A 19328-nucleotide genomic window follows, 5' to 3' on the forward strand; every position below is an offset into this window, starting at 1 on the left:
GCCACACTACCCTCACCCTGCAGTCAGCAGTGGCCTCCTATTGGGCACCGGGTTCTGACGTCACGGATTCCTTTACCGGCCTGGGCCTCAGCGAAGCGCTCATTGGCCGTCCTTCCTCTGGCCACGAAACGTCATTTTCTCACACCACCCCCTCCTTCTTTTCTTTTCGCTTCGCTCATTGGCGGGAAAAGGAAAGAAGGAGAGGCTTCGGAGCACCGGCCTCTGATTGGGCAAAGGGAGCTGCCACTCGCCGGTTTCGAGTGGCAGCCGAAGCGGCGGGGCTGGTTTAAAGGCGCATCTGCCGAATTGTTGCCTTTCAGAGCGAGCGGTTCGGCGACTGAGGTTGAAAACGAGCTATCGCTGCACACAGGTGGGTTGGACCTGGAGGGAGCGGTGGCATTGTTATTATCCTTGTGGTTGTGGATTGCGCTACTCGTAGAAGTGGGATGCCCTTTCCAAGACTTATGGTCCAACAAAACAAAGCAATCCTCCCTACCTCTCTTTATAAATTCCCAATGGGATTCGCTTTCAGAAAACCTTGCATAGAAAAATGAAAAGCAGAAAATGAGTTGAATATCTAGGTGTGAGATTGTGCTTTAAGAGAGGATTCGTCTGAGATCATTGTGGGGGGAGGTTGTAGAATTAGATGGTCTGCTCATCTAAACCTTTGATTGTTTGCTAAGATTGGTTTTTTTTGTTGCTGGTTTCTTTCTTTCTGTTAAAAGAAAATGTAAAAATGGTTGAGTGCATGAATTTATTTTAAAAGACTGTCGAAGACCCCAGGTATGATCAGGCCCAGTGCCAGAAAAGGGGTTTGCTATTCGCAAGGCTAGTTTGAGGCTAAGGGGAGCCTTTTGCAATAGTTCTCCGGGGAGTACTCACCCCCCTGGGAATCCTATCCCCCTGATCGTGAGCATGGCCACGGGGGATAGAGCAAGTGCTGGGTGTGAAAGATCAGCTATAATGGACTCTAATAGTGTATAACTGAGGTTTTAATTATACATATACAAAGGCATTGGGTTGGGGATGGTGGGGCAGAGCGTGTTCCCAGAAAGTGAGATTACTTCCTCAGTCACTTGCATTGTACCCCAGTAGTGGTAGATTTTGCTGCAGAGCTCAATCATTCACTCCATTCAGGGAAGAGGTGTGGGTTGTCTGAGAGAGTTGCCTGCAACACTTGCATAAATTCTCCTCCTAGGCAGTGTAGCAACAAATATTGGTTTGTCTTAAGTGGGCAGAGGCTGACTCTTGCATTAGGTCTATTTCTTCCTACAGAGACTGAGGAAAGACAAATAGGTCATGCGAGTGGGCATTGTTCTGTCACTGGCTTGCCTACATTCTCTCTAGGTGCCCTGCCCAAAGAAAATCCAGAGACAGCACCTCCTTGACAATACTAGGCACTTGCCCATTTGTGCAAACAAATAAATTGTGCTTTCCCTCTCCCATCCTCTCAGATAACAGATGAAGAAGATCATGGTTACTACAGTGTTTTTCAACCTTGGCAACTTTAAGAGGTGTAGACTGACTCCCAGAATTCCCCAGCCAGCATTTGGATTGTACTCTTTCAAATTCAAAATCCATGGATTTTTTTTTCCTTTGACAATGAAGGTTTTAGTTAGTTTTTTTTTGGGGGGGGGGTTGTTTAATGTGCTGATGGAGATTTCTGAGGAAAGAATGTGAGGAACTTGCCAATTATCAGATCTGGCTGATGCTATTAGCCATTTTCCCCTGGATTATCCTAATTGATTCAGAGTGATTCAAAGACAATGAGGAAAGAACTAAAGCAGACTTGAGCCAACCCCGCCCCCCCATCATGACACTGTAGTTTAATAGTGAAAAAAGAAACAGAAAGGAAAAAGAATACATTAAAGATGTTCAAGATATAACAGTTAACATTAAAAAAAATACAAAATATTAACAGAAAAAAATCCTTACAAGTCATATTGGATTGGAACAAATACAAGGATAATCATATGACAGTTTGGCAGTTTAAATAATAATATCAGATCAGATCAGAGGTTGGCTAAAACAGCCAAAGTAATAAGATTTGACAGCTAAATAATAAGAGATAAGACTTTCTAACTAATTTGAAACAATCCATCCTTTTGCCTGTGCATTCGTAGTATGAAGAAGCTTAGATATGGCATCCTAGCTTGACCCACTTTTCTATTGTTTTCTCCTCTTTAGTCTGGGAGCCTGCAATATGTTATCCACTCACAGATAGGTTCTACTTTGGCAGCCCAACTTTCATTGACTGGGTTCACATAACACATTAAACCTTGTATGCTTGTATGGGGCTTAATATATTATGTGAACCCAGCCAAACCTGCTTAAATGGGTTGGCATTTGGAACAACTGTCTTAGTTGAAGGGTAAAATTATGGACAGATGGTTAGACCAAGAGTGTGAAGGTTAGCCTCCCCACTATACCTGTGCAACTAGTGAATGTTCTATATTTTTCATCAAACTTATAATGCGACAATAGTCAAACCACCAAACTTTAGGTTGGCACTAATTGAAACATTCCCCACCAGTTCTACTCAGGGCACATAGCCTTTCACCATGTGCTGAAAATTACACTGGGAACTCAGATTTCTAATAAGATGCCTGGTGAATACAACTTGCCGTTTTCTTGACAGCTTTATATAAATGGTTGAGGGTTGCCTTCTACTAGGATATTTGTTTGTTTTTTCTTCACACTGTGTGATGGGGATACAATTCAATGCATTTTTATTAGATGGATTAAGTGGTTCAGAAGGCTACTGGGCATATGTGGTTTCTTTTGTGTACAGTAACAGGAAGCTGTTTGGACAAGGGCATTATGATCCTGGAGTGAATGTACAACTTCTGCCTGATTTCAAGGAAGCTGCATAGAACATTATGTTTGGGATTGCTTTGGTTGGGTAACTAGGCCACCAAATCAACCACACTCCCTTATTGCATAAGGAAACACATCGTACCAAAAACAACACTAAATCCCTGCAGGATGAATATGCAAGCTGGGCAGTTTTATTATGATTATTTTGGTAGAAGTGCCTGCTTGTTCTCCTTTTGAAAAAAAGCATATTCATCCCCACATACAGGTCTGAAATCAGTTTGGCCATAATTCTGCTGCTTCATCCGTTTGCAAGGAATAGGCTAGCAAAAGTGAGCTGCCTATATGATCAAGCAGTGCTGAGATCAATGAGGCAAATTAACTATACATCCAGTACTTTCTAAGAAATTCAATATTATTATTAGCTGTTGGGATTTCCTTGTAAATAAATACACTACAGTTGAACTGTTGCAATTCTTGCAATCTATCTCCTTGATCTTGGCAGAGTTTGGTAACACAAACACTGTCTCCAAAAATGTCCCAGTATATCACTGTATGGTCCACTGTTAAATTTCTAAGATTATTAAATGGTTGAATTTTAAGAAGTATCCCTTTTTGGCTAACGTTTTTGGAAAATTTCAAAGTTAACCAGGCAGAATTACATCATAAGTTGTCTAGTCTCTATTACAAATAAATGGGTACTTTCCAGTTACACCTAAGTTCTTCTAAATTGCATTGATGGCAGTGGGAGAGTTTTGCATATGTTTAAATCTCTCCTACTGAAAACAGACTTAGAAGAAGCTACTGTAGCTTCACTGTGCATTTCTGTCTTCTTTCTTCTAGTATACTGATCCTTCCTTGCTTGGTAGCCAAATGGTTAAATGAACAACATAAATGATGTCATTCCCATTCCTATGATGGATTCACTTAGTGAATTTTCTATTCCCTTCCATCTTCTATTCCCTTCCAGTGCTCTTTTTGTTCCCTACAATGTGTAGTGTATTCTTACAAAAACAACAAAGGGAGTCATTTTAAATATAGGAAAAACTCTACAATCTACATCAAGGCAATAATTTGATTCAAGGTCACAAAAAAGTGTGCAGCCTCTTAAGAAGCAGCCTTTATTAGCCAAAATAGTAAAGATGCTCATTATAAAAGGTATTGGGTGGGAGAATGAGAAAAAATGCATTCGTGTTTCTATATTTTAAAAATAATTTGGTTTGGAAGAGAGACATCCATTTGTAACTTGTTTGGGGACAGCAGAACTTTTCCAGAGGAGATAATTATAAGAATGCATGATAAGAAGAAAAACTAGAATTTTGTGGGTTCCTAACAATTAATAAATTATTGTGACATATGCTTTTGCTACCCCAGAGAATATTAGATCAGGCCCCTGCAAAATTGTACTTTTGAGAATGACATCTCGGGTTTCTTACATAATGACTGCTTTCAGCCAGATGTCATGCTTGCATACCTGATAGTTTGAGGGAAAAGCACTTTTTTTCTTGTCTCAAAACTGGTTAATCTTTTAATCTCACTGACTTGATTCACGCTTCACACTATTATGCAACTTCTTTAGTTCAGGGACGCGGTGGCGCTGTGGGTTAAACCGCTGAGCTGTCGATCGGAAGGTCGGCGGTTCGAAACCGCGCGGCGGGGTGAGCTCCCGTTGTTAATCCCAGCTCCTGCTCACCTAGCAGTTCGAAAACATGCAAATGTGAGTAGATCAATAGGTACCGCTTCGGCGGGAAGGTAACGGCGTTCCGAGTCGTCATGCTGGCCACATGACCCGGAAGTGTCTATGACAACGCCGGCTCCAAGGCTTAGAAACGGAGATGAGCACCGCCCCCTAGAGTCGGATTCGACTGGACTTTACGTCAAGGGAAACCTTTACCTTTACCTTAGTTCAGGTATGGCATGTTTTATGAAAGAGTTGCACAGCTCGGCTTCCAAAAACCATGGTTAAACAAGCACAGTCAAAAAGCAGAAGTCTAATTCTACTTTCCTTTTCCTGAAAAGGAAAGGAGATGCTACATAGCATTGACTTATCCAGTAGCTTAAGAGAGAAATGTTGGTTTTACATGGGGATGCAAAAAATAGGTCCTCTTGGCAGATATGAGACAGCGACACCTTGTGGTTTCCTCTAGTAATAAATTTAAGATTTCTTAATACAAATATTTTCCCTCCTTTTTGAATGTCAGTTACTTAAGTGGTAAAGAATAGAACTAAGTTAATTCATGGTGATTAATTGTAATTCAGAATGAGAGTACTTTACTTCTTTTTTGTCAAACGTGAGTGAGTGAAAGAATATGTATATCTGGAGATCCCCCAGCCTGGCTTCTCAGCAATCCACTGCCCAGGTTTTTCTCTGCAACATCAGTTGTCATGTGAATATGTTGTGTGTATCAGTTCCAAACTGGTGAGTACCCAGTTTTGTACCTTGCAGCCATGCACAAAATTAGATTTGGGTTCATAACCACAATCATCTACATTTTTCACCACATCCTTTATTTTTTATTGGCAACTGACCTGACACCCACTGCACTACTGCATTTGTGGGGCATGCAAAAAAAAAAAGGACAAATCCTGAGCAAGACAATGGAGGGTTATGACAGTCTGGGAGCAAATTTGTGTTCGTTTTCCCATATGCCTACCCATACACAAACTGGAAGACTTGGCTCTTTGCCCAGGCTTTTGGCGAGCATGATTGAAGTCCTCTTTTCTTCTTTTTGTCCCATCTGGGTTTGTTATCTCTGCTATCTTTTTTCTTTTTGTTTTGTGTTGTTTTCTTGTTTTAATATTTTTAACAATTGTAAACCTCTCAGAGTCGCAGGGAGCCAGGCAGCGTATAAATGTAATAAATTATAATAAAAGAATGCCGTAATAAGTATAGCTATTAGGATAATGGCTGTGTAAAATAGGGGAAGAAGTAATTTTAGAGTGGAAGATTAATACTTTTAAAGCCAACAAGCAAAATGGGCTCCCAAAGCAGACTGGAAGTTTCTCATCCTACCTTATTAAAGGTAGGGCCACGTTCCATTGGAAGTTAGATCTAAAAGACCATCTTTCTGCTACTATCCCCAGATGCTCCACTCCATTCTGTGCCTCTGTCAGTTTTACAAGTTGTGCTGAGTTAGGGTTTGCTGACTTGTGGCAAAGAATGCCATAATTATAGCTGTTAGGATAATGGCTGTGTAAAACTACAGTGACTAGTCACCAGAACTACCCAGTTTTCATGATGGGAGGGAAGCAGGAGCCAGAGAACAGTGTTTTTCCATCATGGCTCCAATACTCTGGAACAGCCTTCCTCCAGAAGCTAGGCTGGGCCCTTTGGTGATGGCTTTCTGGAAGGCAGTGAAGACCATATCCTTCTAGAGGGCTTTGGGGATTGATTGAGCACCAGAAGTATTGTGCTTCACTTATGGCAGTTTATTTTGATTGGCTGATACTGTGGTGGTTTTATTTGTTGTATGCTGTTGTCATAAGCTGCTGTGAGTCTATTACAATTCAGCAGCATGTAAGTTCAATAAACAAATAAAGCAATGACAAGATTCATACAGCACACTAAGCCACAATATGATTTGTATGGTTTGGGCTTAGTTCAGAAGTTCACAGCGCCCTTAGCAGCTCCCATACTGTGTGCCGCGGTGCCCCAGGGACAGTTAGGACACTTCTATTTATTAAATAGTAAAATATCCTGTGGGGCCCCAGGGCACGGGTTTCCACACACGGTTTGGAAACCACTTAGCTTGTTCAGTCAACTCAGCCTGTGTACAGATGCTACATGCACACCTTTATTTTTTTTTACCATGATGGAGTTCTAAGTAGCTAGAGGTTGCATTTAGATTGCCATGGGGAGCAATTAAAAATCTTGTAAAGTCAAGCTCAACTCTTAATGACTTTATGAACACATCCTTTTAGGAGTTTTGCAACAGTACTGAAGTGGTTTGCAATATTTTCTTCCAGGATGGTTTTCTTTCTTTTTTAATAACTTCCCTGTCTGGTCTACAGCCTTGGGCCTGCCGGCCTGCTGGTCTCCTGTCCAGAATCTAACAAGGCCCATCATGCTTCACTTTTTGACATCAAGCAAGTTCAGCTTAGGAGAGGAATTCAACCTCCAGTGCCTCTGCTCTGGTTAAAATTCAGGTCCTCCCAAACAACCAAATGGAGCTCTAACTATATTTTCTATGTTGCATAAAACATTTAACAATGAGGCCTTGTCTTGAAAAGGAGCAAGTTTTAGTGCTGCAGAATAAAAAGTTTGCAAATTCCAGTGACAAGGTTAGTAGTCCTATGTTTCCCCAGCAACAAAACCAGAGAATTTACATAAATCTATAAAAAACTCAGACAGCAAATGTGTGTGAATCATGTTTTCCCACCCTCTGCTTTTACACAATACTGTGCTTTGAAAATATAACTAGTGCATATATTGCCGTTATGGTTTAGCATTGTATGTAAATCTAGTTTTAAGTTAAGTTTACATATCACAGTGCAGGTAAGCCATGATGTGATTGGCTTTTGCTTATCATGGTGAAGAAGGGGAATATTTGGGGAAGAAGGGGTGCTTTGATTCAGTGGTACAAAATTGGGGTTGTAGGTTGACCACTACTGGTTCATGGTTTACTATTAGGAGGTGGCAGCACCTGGATGACTGTTTGAGCTTAGAAATTCAACAAGATCACACCTTGTTAGTACAGTTCTTGGATAGGAGATTACCAAGTAATCCCAGAGCTAGGCTATACTGGCACATCAGAGAAGTACCACATATTTCAAGAAATACCAAGAAAACTGTACAGATCTGTCCAAAAAGCCACCAAGAGTCAAGTTCGATCCAAAGGGATTGTATTTGCTGTGAAACAAACTGGATTTAGAAATGGCTGGTCAACACTTGATGAGTGCATATTTTTACAGCTTCTGGCTGTTGAGAAATGCTCTGATCATGCATGAAGTGTTCTTGATGTTGTCTTCACTGATTTGAAGGTAGCATTTGATTCAGTATTGAGGAAACTATGGGCTAAGTAAGAATCTTCTACACTAGACCATAAATTATTATGCCGTATTATTGTGCTACATGAAACTACCGTCTGACTCTCTACCTGCCCAACAAGAGTCAAACATGAACATATACTTGCTCACCTGTTATTTCTATATTAATTCTTTCACATACGTTTCCTTTTCTATGCTGATAATGCTATTATTTCATCCCTTATCCCAGGCCTAAGGCAGAGTCTGCAAGCATTAGAAACATATGCAGCCATGAAGCAGACATTAATTATGCAAAACATAAATTGTAGTTTTTACCAACACGTGTGCTTAACTGACAGATAAATAGCATAACCATTGTGCAATTGGAAGAACCAAATAAAAGACATTAGCATGTGTGCACAAAACACCTCCAAAACAATAGTTTGATTTGCCAGCTGCAAAGGTAATAATTTTGTCCCCATAGCATGCAGAGAGAGCTTTACACTGTAGTGTTATCTGTGTAAAGACTGTATTAGAAGAAATCCAGATTAAATTTGTCAGAGTGTAATGCCTTATATCCCTTGTGTTTTTCTCTCGTATTTAGAAACATGTCCCCCTTCTATAGAGGTATACTGTATGTGATACCATGCTGGCCCAAAGTAAATTGTATGGAAGATTCTTTACATACCTAATTCTTATAGACAAGTTCACTTCCTCTTGGGGGGAAAAAACATAGATACAAATTTAAATTATTGTGAGTTTTCAGATCATTGAAGTTTGCTTCATTGAGGATACACAAAGGGTCACTGGAGATAAAACAGCATGCATTTGATTCCAATAATATGTATATCAAGCATGGTCTCTGCGAAAGGCCATTTATTTATTAGCCATTTGCTTTGCTAATATTTTGTCTGCTCCAATCTGAATAGCCTTTTCACAGGCCAGAGTTAATGCTATGTCATCTGAATCTGGAAGACAAATAAAATAACATTCTTCTGCAAGATAATTTCTGCCCTATAGAGGCAGTTTCCCATGTCTTGTTGCATGGTCCTACAGATTGGTCTTGATGTCCTACACTAAAACAGCCTGTTAGCTGGCCGGAGAAGAATGTTAGCAAATATTTAAGAAGGTTCTTAAATTTTGCTCAGTGGCAATTGCTGCAAGGATGACTTAGGTCTAATACTGGAACTGTTAACCCAATTTTACTGTACTTTATAGAGGTATTTTATTAACTGGTTTATTTTTATCTAACAGATTGTTATTCTCTGTTTATTTGTATCGTATAATGGTTTTGATCTTTGGCCATAAATAAATCAACTAATTATTTGCTTCCCAATTCCACTCCAAGAAATAAAGCTGTGAGCTAACTCAGTCATGTGGTGAATGAACAAGCAGCTTTCCTCCCTGATAGATATTTAAAAATGAATCTATTAACATTCGAATCCTGTACCTTTGGCCTCAAATTCCTAGGGCAGCAAAAGATAGTAAAATCCACAAATTGATGATGATGATGCTATCCGTTCAATCGAGTCCGATTCTTGACGATTCTATGGGCCAGCTTTCTTCATTTTCCAATCTTGTATGGCTTCTTTTAGTTGTTTTATGCTCTGGCTGGTGTCAGCTTTGATAGTATCTAGTCACCCTGTTTTTTGACAGCCTCGTTTCCTTTTACTTCTGACCATTCCAAGCATTACTACCTCTTCCAGTGAGTTTGATCACATGACATGAGCAAAAGAAGCGAGGCAGAGTTAAAAAATCTTTAGCAGGAGTTATAAATAATAACCGAGAGCAAAGCACAATGTATATGACAGGCTTTCTGTGCAGCTGTCTGGTTCTTCTTGGACTATAAATTGTGCTAAAGGTTCTCAGTCACTGGAGGTTGACCCAGTAGAAAAAGGTTAATTCCATTTCTTCTAGCCAGAAGGTAGGGCTTTGCATATAGGCAAGCTGATCAGAGCACTAGTAAAAAGCAGCAGCCAGAGGCCCTTGTGGTGCCCTCCTGATTACTTTTTCCCTTTTGAATCTGGATTGTTGCACAGCCATACAATTTACTACAATTTTTAAAGCTCTGATCTCTTCCTAGAGCAAATTATTCAGAGTGCATATTTTTTCCTGGCTGGCAAATATATATGTTGGCTTCAACAGCATCTTCTCCAGTTAGCGTGACTGCTGACTGGTGGAGCTATAGGAAACAGCTTTTGAGGCACCACCAACGTATGACACATTCAGACCTCTTCCATCCCCCAATGGCCACTTTCCTATCTTCATTTCACTTCCTATGTTTCTTTCTAAATGGTGAAATTCTACCACAGCGGTGTTTCTCAAGCGTGGCAACGTGAAGATGTGCGGACTTCAACTCTCAGAATTCCCCAGCCAGGCAGCTGGGGAATCTGGAAGTTGAAGTCCATACATCTTCACGTTGCCACGCTTGAGCAACACTGTACAGTACTACACTCTTCTGATACTCAGCAACAAAAGCTTAAGAGCTTTCTAATGTTGTGGGAAGGGAGCATTGGGAGGAGCACTCTTCTGAGCTCAGGACAAAATACTGTTTTTCTGACATCCACTTTGTGGCAAACTAGGTCTGCTGTGTACCTGTCTTAATCTGCTTTCAAGGCCACCCTGTGCACTAGGCTGTGTTTTTACTTGAAATTCCAAATACAAAGCATGCCCTAGAACATTTAGTACATTCACCAAATTGCATGTAGCCAGACTATGACACCCCCCTCCCCCCATTTAATGATTTCCAGGAAACAGCATACAGTACAACTGCTTGGACATCTGTTTTGATTCTCAGGCAAGTGATGCAAGACTTTGCTGTTCCACAGTAAGGATTATTTTTACAAAATCCTCCAGTCTTACTGTAACATCAGCACATTTTGCAGTACCAAAGGTTAAGTTGAGTAAAGGTGAACAGGCACCAAATGTGACTGTACAAATTCTACAGTCTAATTTACAACAATGTTGATGAAGCATTGTTGTAAATTAGAAAGAAAATATCATTTTCTTAATGTGACTATCAAGAGCTATGCATTCAATCCCATCTTTAATAATTTAAATAATTATGTACTGGTCTAGGAGAGTTGAAAAAGCTTGCACTTGATTTTGTAAATATCCCAGTGGCCTAATAAAAAGGGGGGGGGGGTTTCCTTTTGTGGTACAAAGAAACATAGCTTAATAAAGATAGGCCTTTCTTTAGAAAGTTCAAAGATAAAATAACAAGCCCCACACAGGTTGGAGGGCTCTGAACAGGGCAAATGCAGTTTCACTGAGGAGTTTGAGTGTACAGTAATTTAAGAGTTTTGTGTAAAGTACTGACAGCTTGGAGTAATCCAGCATTAAGCAGAGAAACCACTCTTCACAAATTATATTTGCAGATGCATGTCGGGGCCATCCTTCCCAGCCTAGGTGGGTTGAATTACGACTCCCAACATTTTAGACCGGTGATTCTCAACCTTGGCAACTTTAAGATGTCTGGAATTCTGGGAGTTGAAGTCCAGACAACTAGAGGTTGAGAAAGGCTGCCTGAAACAGTATAATGGAGCTTGTATAACTGGAGGGCAACCGGCTGGGAAAAAGCTAATATAACTCAAGTACGCACACCACCACAAAAAGTCGACGTACATTATCAGAATAAGTGGGCAGCAGCCACGTGCTGGGGACGCGCTGTCCCTTTCCAAGGCAGACAGTGGAAAATGGGAGAATCTGAAACTCTCCCCGACTTCTCGGCCTTGGAGTTTGCTCATTCCCACTGAAAGCAAAGTGAATCCGTAGTTCCCGGCTTGAGACTGGCTCGCGTTCCGTTTTCCCTCTCCGCAGCAGCCCAGCCGCCGGGATCCCACGGGGCTGGCGGAGACGCGTGCCTGCGCACGCGCGGGACGGCTCGCCTCAGCGCAAAGGGAAGGGCGACTGCGCGAGCGGTGGGGCACCATCAGTTTCGCAGGTAGCAGCCGAGGACGCCTGATTTCTGTGGGAGGGACGTGTCGCTCAGAAGCTGAGCGGGCGCGTCAGAATGAAGCAGGGGGCGTGGCTTCGCGGAGGGGAAAAGGGGAGGCGCGCTCGCTCGCTCGCAAGGTGACAGCGCCGGTCTGCATGGGGGGGGGGGGAAGGCATGACATGCACGCATGCGCGCTCAGGGGCTCCTGGTGTCTGCCGGAGCCGGTGATGGGATTCCACTGCGGGTGAGTGGCCGGGCGGGAGGCCTTCTCGGGCGGGATTCGAGGGCCGTGGCGGGGCCACGGGAGAGGTGGAAGGCTGGAAGCCCCGCCTTGGCGGCTTTCCTGCTCCGGAGGGGAGAAAAGGAAGCAGGACGGGCATCGCCTTTCTCCCCTCCGGACCCCTGAGTGCCCCCACGGGGGCGGCTGAGGCCAAGGGCATCACGCGGTTAGTGGCGGAGAGCGCGCTCGCTCGCTCGCTCTTCCCTTTCCACGCCGACTGCCTTTGCGGGAACGCACGAGTATGCCCAGGCCGACTCGTAAGACGTCAGCCTCCCCCCCCCCCCGCGCTCAGATGTGCCGGACTCCGACTCCCATGGGTCCCTGTGGTGGGCTTGGAGTTGTGGGAGTCGAAGTCCGGCACATCTGGCCTGCCTTGGGCTCTTGGGGGAAGCGGGCAACCGCTGGCCAGTGTGTTCGGGCAGATTTCGACCCCTCAGTTCATGGAGAAGGGTCAGCGTCTGCCTTTGTGGTAGAAACAAACCTGTCTCTGGATGTTGGACTCCGCTATCACGTCTAAATTCCGTTTTTATGATGTCTGTGTTTGTGTGTGTAGCAGATGCCTGGTAATGTAAACAGTTTGTAATTTATGCAGTCTTTCATTTAGGGTTGGCTTACATGTGTATTAGGTGGAATAGTTATGCTAAAGTATTAGTGAGTGAAAAAGCTGTAAGAAAATAAGTAGGGTGATTTTAATTTTTTTGTTATATCTATCTGAAGATACCTTCTCCTTGCAAAACATATGCCTTGCTAAGAGAGCTGCAGCCACCCACCCCACCCCTGCCCAAGAGGTCCTCAGTCCTAGGCATATTTTCTTAGAAGCTGCTCCTGGGTTAAACTGGGACTAATTTCTGGACCTGTGTGCCTGGTGGTCACAGAGTCTGTCATGATTCTGCCTTTTTGTGAATCAGTGTTTGGTTTTTGAAAATTTCACCAAATGATTTTTCAGTCTTTCTGCTTAAGAAGACAGGTGTCCTTCAAGTAACACCCTTTGTTGCTTTATTTTTATAACAACTTGCCAATTTTATTTTTGTATTTTTAAAAATTATGCTTTATATTATGAGTCAAAGAATCAGCTTATCATGTAAACATATCATGTAAGCATTTCAGTCTGGTTCAGTTTCTCTGGAGGGGGAAAAAACAAATGCTGCAAAATTCTTGTGTACAGTATGTGTGTGTGTGGAGAAGTATGTATGTGTAAGAATAAATGACTATATGGGGATATGATTCCTTGACATAGAAATATTTTATTATATAATTGTTTATTGATTATTTTGCTGTTTTAATCTTATTTACATATAGTGGGAATATAAGCTACTCAGAGTCAATTGATGATTGGAGTGGTGCATAAGCCTGGTAAAATAACTAAAAATAAATCAATCACTGTCTTTGGAAGGAAAAATGATACCTACTTTTCCTGGGGAAACCACTAAGATAAAACCTGTGAGTTAAGTACAACTCAGACATTTATGTTATCTTCTGACCATGAGCATACTATGTTAACTTCTGCACTGTAACTTTTGGTAGCTGTCCATTGTTGCCTCTTATCTTAGTAACTTTTAAGCTGTGTTGTTGTGTGTCATCCCTTAATTAGCAGTTCATTGAAATGTGAACATTTTTTCAAGAATAAGCAGGGCAAAGGGCAATGGTTTGTCTGACTCAGTGGTTTGAAAGCAAAGTAGTGCAAAAAGGAAGAGGAGTGGTGGAAAGAGTGCAAGCTGATACGGGACGAAGAAAAGTAAGCAAAAAGTATAAGAGGTTAGTCTGCTGAATTTTGACCCAGTTGAGGCAATTTGAGGAATTTGAAAAAGTTGATAACCTTCTTGGAATTGCTTCTTCAATGAGACTGTTGTTCAGTGGTGTGATGTAGCAAAGAGCTGTTCAGGAGCACTGTGAGTAAGGAGAGAGTCACTGAACAGAGAGTTGAAACTTGTGTATGTGTTCGTTTTATTTATTTATTTCAGGGCATTACTAAATTATTAAGCTTAAAGTGTAGCAATTACAAAATGCATGAGTCACTACAGGAGTATGTCCTTAACTATTTTGAAAAGTTTCATCCCAGCTATGTGGAAATAGAAAGTAGAAGTTTTTCTTTTGTTAACAGGCATACGATTTCCATGTCAAGATACTATACTGTATATTTCTGAAGTTCTTTAATATTCTTGACATTTCTTCCCTGCATGTTTCTTTCTCCCCATTCTATTTCATAATTGTTTTTTTTAAAACGATCCTACTGCAGATAAAGTGATACGTTCAAATGCTGTTCAACCGTATTTATATGTCACCTGGTATCTTTATGAGCAGGAACAGCATCAGTTTCATATTGTTACTGTGGTTTATGTTTTTTCTCTTTACTGTTTAGGGGATGAGTGCAAAACTGTATTTTCAATTTCATTCTGACAGAATATTGCTGCTCTTTTTTTCCCATATTGGACACAATTATTAATAGATGGGGAAGCAAACACAAGTTAGACCAAAGGTAGAGTTTCATCTGTAGAGAAGGGAGAACGCATCCTTCTTCAGTGCAAAAAATCTGGTGGTATACCATTTTAAAAGATAAAACAAAATATGCTTTTTTTTAAACTAGTCTCTTACTAAAAGAGTGGAATTCCACACAGTTGTGTTTACTTCTTGGATGAGTACCTCATAGACTAAAATTAGGATGTGGCTAACAGCATCAGTTGAAGCAGAAGAGTATGCTTCTATATGAAGAATTCTTTCAGCACAAATGTAGGCAGACTTGTAATAGGAGTTAAAATACTCTATAGCAGTGTTTCTCGACCTTAGTCACTGTAAGATAGGTGGACTTCAACTCCCAGAATTCCCCAGCCAGCCATTGAGAAACACTGCTCTAAAGTGTACTGGTTAGGCATTGGACCAATTAGAAAAATTCTAATTGCAATTAGAGAAAACTGTAAGTCCAGTTCAAACATGGGCATGTGTTGTAGATGGTCCATCATGGTTTATATCTCACCTTTCTGCTCACAGTTCTGTTTTCAAGGCAGTCAGTACAAATGGTGCTTCTTCAACAACTGTAGCCTTGGATGTTTTAAAAATACGGAGCCCTATAATATTAATCAGAGTAGACAAAATTGCAGCCATTTAATCTGTTGCAATTGCCAGTGTCTTTTCTGCATCTTCTTTTCCCAGCTCTTTACTCACACTTGTTTCTGGAACAGCCTAAAATTGTTTAACAGCTAATGTTCATTCTTGACAATTTTGTTGTTTATTCGTTCAGTCGCTTCTGACTCTTCATGACTTCATGGACCAGCCCACACCAGAGCTTCCTGTCGGTCAACACCCCCAGCTCTCCCAACAATGAGTCCGTCACCTCTAGAATATCATCCATCCATCTTGCCCTTGGTTGGCCCCTCTTCCTTTTGCCTTCCACTCTCCCTAGCATCAGCATCTTCTCCAGGGTGTCCTGTCTTCTCATGATGTGACCAAAGTACTTCAGTTTTGCCTTTAATATCATTCCCTCAAGTGAGCAGTCTGGCTTTATTTCCTGGAGTATGGACTGGTTTGATCTTCTTGCAGTCCAAGGCACTCTCAGAATTTTCCTCCAGCACCACAGTTCAAAAGCATCTATCTTCCTTCGCTCAGCCTTCCTTATGGTCCAGCTCTCGCAGCCATATGTTACTACAGGGAATACTATTGCTTTCTTTATTAAACTATCTTTAATCTTGACATCGATCCATTTAGTTTTCATGGCAAGAATACTGGGGTGGGTTGCCATTACCTTCCCCAGGGATTGTTTTTAGTCTGACCTCTCTGTCTTGGGTGGCCCTTCACGGTTTAGCTCATGGCATCATTGAGGTGCTCAAGCTCCAGCACCACAACAAGGTAACGATCCTTTGCTGAAGTCTTGACAATTACTGTGTCAAATATTGGATTATTAATGAGTAGATATTTTTAAAAATTAAATTTCAGTATTATACATTGGTGTAAAACCATGCACTTTTGTTTTTTTTAGGTACACCAATATGCCTGGATCTCTTCCTGTGAATGCTGAAGCCTGTTGGCCAAAAGATGTGGGGATTGTTGCTTTGGAGATCTATTTTCCTTCCCAGTATGTTGACCAGGCAGAGTTAGAGAAATTTGATGGAGTGGATGCTGGAAAATATACAATTGGCTTGGGACAATCCAAGATGGGCTTCTGCTCTGATAGAGAGGATATCAATTCACTCTGCCTCACCGCAGTCCAGAAGCTTATGGAACGGAACAGTCTGTCGTACAATTGCATTGGAAGACTTGAAGTTGGAACGGAGACGATCATCGACAAATCCAAATCTGTAAAGACAGTCCTGATGCAGCTGTTTGAAGAATCTGGTAACACAGATGTGGAAGGCATTGACACAACAAACGCATGCTATGGAGGCACAGCCGCCCTCTTCAATGCAATTAACTGGGTGGAATCTAGTTCCTGGGATGGTAAGTTTGATCATCTCGGGCAACCAGAGTCCTTGAAAAATTTGAAAAAGAAGTCAGCAAGGATGCAGTTTCCAAGGCCTCCATAAAAGCACCTTGGTATTATCACCTATTCAAATCAAGACACTGACAGAGTTTTCCTGATATGTTCTCAGCTATTGCATCTTATGCATAACTTGTTGGGAAAGGAATGCTATAAGAATGTTATGAAGCCTTACCAAGTCCTCTGATGTTGTTTACACTGCAGAGGACTGTTAAAAGAAATGGTTGCCTAGGCTTGAATTATTGTCAGTATGAATCTGTGGGAGGAGCTAGTGGTGATGGCCCTTCAGCTTCTAGTCAGGTTTAAGTTGTGTATTTAAAATAGTTGCTGATTACAGCACTATACTAAGTAGGATGAGAAAATGTTGATACTCTGAGATATCAGAAATGATCTTGGTGAGGACAGAGATTTGTATCCTGATGTGCGGTATGAAAAATGTTATAATCAGGTAAAAGATAATAATTTTGTTAGTCATGGTTCCATTTGTAAAATAAGATAAATTCTGATTGTCAAATCACATTGACTTCAGCAGGTTTTACAGCAGCCAATTCTTGTTGCACTTTGTTCAATATGCATGGTAGATTTTTCAAGAGAAAACCCTTAGTAAGTGTCACTGAGTGTACCTTAGCAGCTACTTAACAGGTCTATAATGGCATAGGCCAGCTTTCTTAAGATGTAAGGTAAGATTTTTCAGGAATACCACTCTCTATGAAACTGATGTCCAAACTAAACTTCCTAGTTATATATTAGTGCTAAATTTACATATAGCTCTCATTAACTGTAGTGACTAAGAAAATAAAAATAGATGTGCCTTCTAAGAATTCATCTGAATTTTGGTTGTAGAGCTGGGTTTAAACCTTTGTGAGTTCATCAGGTTCCCATAAGAAATCCAGCATCTCCTTAAGCTATTTCCCTATGAACATTTTCCGTTCATCCTGCAAGGTCTGTGGCAACTGATCTAGTCATACCTTCCTCTGTGCTACTTCCTCACTATTCACACAAATGCCACTTAGAAATGCTTTTACTTGTGGTCCCCATTGACGGAATGCCAGTTTATATGACAAGATATGTGTCAACACAAACAACATAATCTGAAGTTCTTAATAGGATTTTAAATGTTAAATGTACTGGTGACAGCCAATTAAAATGATGAATAAGCAGATAGTTGAAGCTTGAAAGTAACTCTGATGGGGTTGTTTCTGTTTGTATAAGGGTTGCCACAGCTGACATTTCTTGTAGTCTTGATGCAGTCCATTCACCGCCTGTATTTGTATTGTTTCAGGGCGCTACGCACTTGTTGTTGCTGGAGACATAGCTGTGTATGCCACTGGAAATGCCAGACCAACTGGAGGAGCTGGTGCTGTTGCTATGCTTGTGGGTCCAAATGCACCCCTCATTTTTGAACGAGGTTAGTGTTCTGTTACCATTTACTGTAAAAGAAGTACTGTTTATAGAGCTAGTTTTCACATTAATGGCCAAGTTCACACAACACACTTAGCCAAGTCAGTTACAGCGCTAGTGCCTGCACTCATGCATGTGGTTAGTCTAACTTTCAACAGGCAAGAATATCTGTAGCTCAAGGTTGAGCTGTGGAGTCCTTGGTGCTCTCTGAGCTTGGTTGTTTGCTTGCAGAGATTTCATTACCCAACTAGGTAACATCATCAGTGCCAGAAATCTCTGCAAGCAAACAACCAAGCTCAGAGAGCACCAAGGACTCCATAGTTTAACTTTGATCGGGTTTTATTGGATAGTTTGGCCTGATGTGCAAATCCAGGGCATTTGTTTGGGGCTCTCTCTCATGGCTGAGTTAAAGCGTCTAAAGTGTTTTAGGCAGTATAGCTTATGCCAGCATTTGTTGACCCATGGTAACCCTTACTTTGACACATGCACAACATCAGCAAATGGTACTTTGTAGCAGTTCGAAAACATGCAAATGTGAGTAGATCAATAGGTACCGCTTCGGTGGGAAGGTAACGGCGTTCCGAGTTGTCATGCTGGCCACATGACCCGGAAGTGTCTATGACAACGCCGGCTCCAAGGCTTAGAAACGGAGATGAGCACCGCCCCCTAGAGTCGGATTCGACTGGACTTTACGTCAAGGGAAACCTTTACCTTTACTAGGGCATTCTAAGGACAGGGATTGGTGGATTCATCAAGATTTATTCTCCTCCCCTCCCACCAAATATCTGATGATAGGAAAATATCCACTGGCCATTCTGTTTCTCTGGAGTACTGCTGCAATTAAAGAATCGGGCAGTTTTGAGAAATGGCTAGACCAGCAGGTTTAGCCATCTATCAAAACTTGCTCAGACTTAGTAAAAAATATTTTGCCCAGGTATGTTCAAAGGAAACTTGACCATCAGCTAATTGCTAGTCACTCTTTGGAGTGGGCTTATGGCTACTCTGGAATTTCCAATAAAAGCCTAAGAGCACTTCTCAAAACACTTCTGCTAAACCAGAACTGATCATCAGGTTATTCCAGAAGAGCAGTAAATGCATCTTTAAAACAGCTCTTAACACTGCCATCACCGTTCAGCCATTATTCAGGCTGATCCAAGCCTTCAAGGCAGGATTTAACTTGGAAACTTAGCATGCATGGGGGAAAGACAAGTTTGGAAGCTCTGGTCTTCCCCAGTGCAGAATGGCTTTAGAAAACAGTGTCCAGGGGCCAGAAGGGAGTTGACATGTGTGCTCCAGCCTAAACTACCTGAGGGATGCTGGGCTGATCCCACCTCTAAGGGTCGCATGATTAGCCAACTGACTGAATGGTTGCTGAAGAATATCAGAGTGTACCCACAGGAGAACTACCATAGTTTGTTTTCTGCTAAAGGGAGAAACATTGTTTTAAACACTGGAACAACTAA

General features: G+C 41.5%; 1 protein-coding gene across 3 annotated transcripts in view; it reads left to right on the forward strand.

The window, feature by feature from the left end:
* The first annotated feature begins 253 nt into the window (after nucleotides 1–253).
* HMGCS1 (3-hydroxy-3-methylglutaryl-CoA synthase 1) overlaps nucleotides 254–19328 on the forward strand; it is a 29560-nt gene continuing 10485 nt past the window's right edge. Inside the window, exons 1-3 of one of the 3 annotated variants that reach the window (XM_063295691.1) lie at nucleotides 254–370; nucleotides 15967–16424; nucleotides 17747–17872. In XM_063295691.1, the coding sequence (XP_063151761.1) occupies nucleotides 15977–16424; nucleotides 17747–17872 (574 nt within the window). In that variant the 5' untranslated portion in view covers nucleotides 254–370; nucleotides 15967–15976. Of the gene's footprint in view, nucleotides 371–11813; nucleotides 11961–13796; nucleotides 13890–15966; nucleotides 16425–17746; nucleotides 17873–19328 lie in introns of those variants that run through there. The other 2 variants (XM_063295690.1, XM_063295692.1) reach the window with 2 other exon arrangements.

Source organism: Candoia aspera, chromosome 2 (assembly GCF_035149785.1).
Source record: "Candoia aspera isolate rCanAsp1 chromosome 2, rCanAsp1.hap2, whole genome shotgun sequence".
NCBI classification, from domain to species: Eukaryota; Metazoa; Chordata; class Lepidosauria; order Squamata; family Boidae; genus Candoia; species Candoia aspera.